We start from the raw sequence: 5,119 nt of genomic DNA, 5'->3' as shown, positions 1-5,119 counted from the left end.
GGGCGGCAGCCACTGCCCGCCCGCGATGCGCTGGGGCCCGCGGCACGATGACGAACGGCTCTGCCGTTTCCCCTCCGTATGTGCAAGGGTCGTCCCAGCCACACCTCTGCCTCCCAAGCACTCTACAGCTACCTCTTCTTTCTGCAAGACTCGCTTCCAGGCAAACAGCAGCATCCTACCCTCCCAGGGTAGCTGGGATACAGGAGGGGGATACAGGAGGTGCGGAAGATGAAGCATCAGTCCCTGATTTTTTCAATGCTCTGACTCATCTCTTGGACCTGAGATCAGCCCACACCGGCACACGGGCATTTACCTTCCTGAGTACAAGCTCTCCGTTCATGTGCATAGCCAGGTTGCCGAAATGCAGCAGCATCTGGTCGGTGGGCAGCTGTTGTTCAATGACATCATCCCCATAAATCACCACGATGGCCACACAGATGAAGAGGTGGAAATAGTCAGTCTGCAACGAGAAAACAGTGGCTGGAGTACAGCAGGCGGAGGCAGAGGTCTGGCTTAACCTCCCCACCCGCCACAAGCACGTCCTTAGCAGAGAGTTTGTGCTCCTTCCAGTTTTGCCTAGTGATACCTCAGAAAGTGAGTTATCGGTGAATTCTGAATCACAGCTGAGTCAAAGTCTCTTGCCTTTACAGCACGGCAGCAAGGTTTGGACCACAGCTTTCAAGGCAGACTAGTGATTTTTGGGAAGACATTTTCCAGCTGTGTAAGAGAAGTCTGAACTTCAGAAGTGGATGTTCAGCACTTTCTGAAAAACCTCCTTCTGAAGCCTGGACATCCTCAAGCAGGAGGGGCAAGTGTCCGTCCTCCTGCTACACAGATAAACCCCTCTGGTAGTTACAGACCCTCTCTGACACCTGCTTATTTGGGTTACTGTGCTGCTAAAAGCCTTTAAGGAAACGCTGCAACACTCGCTGAGACGGTGAGGATTCGGCAAAGGACACGCTGCTGCCCGTGCGCGCTGTGCCCATCTCCAGATGTCTAACCTGGTAGTGAGCCCAGCACGCTTCCCACATGCGCAAAGCCTCAGCATCTGGAAATTCACGTTTAAAACAGAGGAGGATCCAGCGGTGACAGAAAAGCATCTGCAGGCCATCCTCTCCCAAGGAAGAAAGGTGCTGGTAGAAGCGTGGGTGCATGAGCCGCAGCAGCTCTCGCAGGTACATCTGGAAAAGACGCTCTCGGCTGAGCCCCCGCCTCGTGCGCAAGGACTCGCGCCACCCCGGGGAGCCCCCGCACCGCGTGCCAGACCTGGGCTCCCGCGGAGCTGGCCACAGTTCTCTTCTCTGGCAAAAGGCTCCAGCTTTACGGCCCGTTTATTACAGCACAGCCAGGAGCACGCTTGGATCTACCGTTAACGGCCAGAGCTCACGGGCCACGGCAGCTACTTCTCAAGGAAGGACAGAGCGTGAAAAGAAAACCCCACGACAGCTATGATGTTGTGAAAAGAAAGAAGGGGAGAGATTCAGGCTGAGGAAAGCGGCTAGAGCCTTAAAAACTAGAGAAAAGAAAGGACATCGCTATCTCTGGCAATATTTCATTTCAGTAGAGGCCGAGCAATATGGAAGTGATTTTGGAAAGCCTGACTGTGCAGGCACATTACAGGGCATAAATCTGTACATTAACTAACTGCACCTCACCAGAGGGGCTTCCACCACAAGTTTACCACTTTAAGTTGGTGCCATCATGACCTGGACAGGGTTGTTCAGGTTTAGAATGGATTTTTCAGGATCTTAACCAGAAAAAAACTGACATTCATGTTAAAACCTAAACAGTTTCCATTTTTAAACAAGTTCACCTTATTTTAAGGAAGTCGGCCAGATATATAAGGCTTTTAATTTGGAGATAATTTAAAAAATCTATTAAAAATATGAAAACCCTAAAAAAAACCACAAAGAAGAGGGCTGCAGCTCGATCAACTCCTCTGCCTCATTCACACCAAACGGCCCAGAATCAGGACAAAAATGAACCACTGAGCCTTCACTGCCTGACAGAAGTGCAAAGCCAAAGCAAGCAGCATCCCAAATACATTTGATCATAAAAGATTCCTTGAATCAGCCCCCTTTAGCACAGCCAAGGTAACTTTACTCTGACAATTTACTGGCTCTAACTGCCTCCGGAGTGCCCAAATCACCCAGGTTCAATTTTATCCATCAGGAGTGATTCGGCACGCTGGAACCCCACGGCCCAGGTAACTGCTTTATGGCATTCTTCTAATTTGACTGGGGAGAGGGGGAGCTAAAGACAGGGCCAAAGGGAGCTCAGCATCCAGCCTCACCAGCTGCTTCTCCATATCCTCATCCCGGGGTGAGCTGATGAAGATCGTGTTCTGCATCAGTCCTACAAAGCACCAGAAAGTATCCGACTCATCTAGGATCTCTGCCAGGAGTGGGGCAACCAGGTCGGACATCCCCTGGGAGTATCCGATTGTTGGGTTAAATACTGCATAGTTCAGCAAGATCCTCCTGGAGAAGAGACGCAAATGCCGAGGTGAGACACAGAGAGGCCGCGGCACAGCGGAGCGCGTCACCTTTCCCTTCTACCCCGCCTCCCGCCACACAGGCTGCGTCAGGCAAAGCGCAGAGGAGCAACAGATCGCTCCTGCCATCCAAAAGATTAACTTGCAACTGCACCCGGAGGCTTGCGAGCCTTTGAGCACCTGTGCAGCACGTCGCATCCCACAGAATCGCTTTCCCTGAAAGAACTGTATCTAGAAGCATAACAAAGATACGCTAACACTATCCCTAACTGGCATTTTTTAGGATTACAGTATTTTGCATTGATCCAGAGCGGCTCCTGGATGGGCAACGAGAACTCTGAGTAGCACACAGCAGCCTAGGGCAACGGATTTGAACAGAACTCCTTAGGCTCCTGTTTTCCAACCGCAGTACAGCCCACTGGGAGCAGTGCAGTAGGAACGACCAACACAGTTCATCTCCGGTACGAAGACACACGACCCCACTGTAAGGTGCTTTAACACATACAGATAAACCCTGCTGCAAACATCAGTCCAGTGAAATAAACTCCAGAAGGTTTTGCATACACAGAGACCAAAATATAAACAGAAAATGAGAATTTAAGAAGACTGAGAGGACAGAAGTGAAGGGCCCACGGGAAAGGAGAGATGATGCCTACACACCCATGAGGCTCCAAGCTGTGCTGTTAGAGGAAAGCCAGCTTCTGCAGGCACACGTTTACAAGTCACCCATGAAGCAGACGCTGGTGTGCTCATCCTCCAGCCCGCCGGGAGAGCCACAGACCCAAGCAGCTGCCGACGGCCCTGCTGTAGCACCCATGACCCTCCCGTAGCCACAGAAGGCTCACACCTCTCGTATGCCTACGTATGCAGGGAAGCTAGGTGATGGGAGCAGCGTTACTACGTCAAGAAGCAAATGGCTAAAGCAGCAGCGGAAGCACTGGGGAAGAGGTGCTTGCTTCTGCACCACTTGGTACCAGTCACCACATGCAGGGTGCTCTTCAGCACTCCCAAGGCAGTGGCCTAGGCAGCCGGGGCCGGGGGTGCTTGCTGAGTTCTCTATACGTTCAGTAGGACGCGTTGTTTGGGACACTTCACCTCATAGTTTCCACATTTGGGTTGTCCTCCCCTCGAAAGAACTGGTTGCTGCGGTCAGTCCTCACGACGTCTTTATCTACCGTGAACTGCACTTTACGCCAAAAATCCTTCTGTTCATCTGGAGTCATTGAAAGCCTGAAAATTGAGCAGCAACAGGAGTACGTTATCATATGCCTGAGAGAGGAATATGATTGCCACAAAGATCAGAAAGTCTTATTTCTGTTTTCAGAGAAAAACTATTTCTATACAGAGTTTTCTCATCACCTGAAAAACAGACAAGCAGGTCTGTCCAGAACAGCAGTTCTTCTGTCCAAACGGATTACTAGAAGGAGCCTCCTGGGTTATAAATGGGGTGACAGGACGTGTTTTCTGCGCTAAACTCCACTTCAGAAGCAGTCGGACTCTGCTCTCCACTGCTCCTCGTGGGTGGCACACCAGAACTCACCTCTCTGTTTTGACTGCTAAGCAATAATAGTACTGTCCCTCTCCAGCTTAAATGTACCCACAACTAGTTTACAACGTACAGTTCTTGTGGTAATAACTTCCTTGAGTTAGATATCCGTTCTTCTTCCCTATTTTTACATCCAGACCTGTTTATAAAGAAATATAATATCCCATTTTCACCTTCAGTGTTCTCAACCAAGCACGCTAAGCTTGCAGTCTCGCCTGTGAGATAAGCTTCTCTGCGTGGTACCGACGAGCCTGTTTCAAGACCCCAAGTAAGATAATATTTGAGCTATACGGTATCAGCTCCAGACTCTCAAGAGGTCAGCTGTGCCTGTACACCTCCTTTACCACTCCTCTCCCTCCTCCACTCCAACCGGCTTCTCCTGGAGCAGAGGGGCAGAGGCTGCGTCCGCACGTCACCAGCGGTACTGCTGCGATGTCAGGCCTGAGGAGGGATGAGCAGGAGAGGGTGAAGCTGGTCTGTTACCTTTTCTCCTGGATCTCAGAGTACTCCTTCCTCTTCTGCAGTCTCAGGGCCTCTCTCTCTTCGGAGGTGGACTCGTAGCTGTAGTAGCGCAGCAGAAAGGGCCACACCTCCCCACGGATGGAAATATCGATCCCACCAAAGAAAATGGCCTGGAAGAAGGAGCAGAAGTTATGACTGGTTTTTTCCCCCCCAAACCCAGCCACAAGAAACTGCCCGCTGCCGAGCCGTGGTGGCTTTGCAGTTCTTTCCTGACAAGTGACGCCTTGATTCAAGCTCCTGCAATTTGCACATGTTTAGAGGGAAAGTGCTAGCCTTCTATTCCCAGACGAGACACAAATCGGGCTCATTTCAATGTCAATAACCCCCCCTGGAGAGGCTCTATGATTAACGTGTCGTTCTCATGTCACGGCTTAATCCCCGATCTTGGAGACGCTGCATTTCACTGCAAACTTCTCTCTCAGGACCCGGACCCAGTGCTCCCCCGCAAGCCCTGCATTGTTTCACCCAGTAATCTCACATTTTCTTTCTTTGATTCGTTCACACTGCATTTTGCAAACACGACTAGCACCGGACACTTCGGTTTACTGATTCCACCG

At 50.9% G+C, this 5,119-nt stretch overlaps 1 protein-coding gene across 1 annotated transcript; it reads right to left on the bottom strand.

Moving 5' to 3' along the window:
- Positions 1-313: 313 nt before the first annotated feature.
- On the bottom strand, positions 314-4,672 carry LOC104625639 (TBC1 domain family member 16-like; the record flags this gene model as incomplete). The annotated part of the gene is made up of 5 exons (XM_010293319.1): positions 314-460; positions 1,002-1,181; positions 2,294-2,480; positions 3,590-3,724; positions 4,524-4,672. Coding segments are annotated over 5 exons (798 nt in total), but the record flags the coding sequence as incomplete, so codon positions are not given.
- Between the last annotated feature and the right edge of the window lie 447 nt (positions 4,673-5,119).

Source organism: Phaethon lepturus, unplaced genomic scaffold, assembly GCF_000687285.1.
Source record: "Phaethon lepturus isolate BGI_N335 unplaced genomic scaffold, ASM68728v1 scaffold53238, whole genome shotgun sequence".
Lineage (NCBI taxonomy): Eukaryota > Metazoa > Chordata > Aves > Phaethontiformes > Phaethontidae > Phaethon > Phaethon lepturus.
This window is presented reverse-complemented; position numbering and strand designations above follow the sequence as displayed.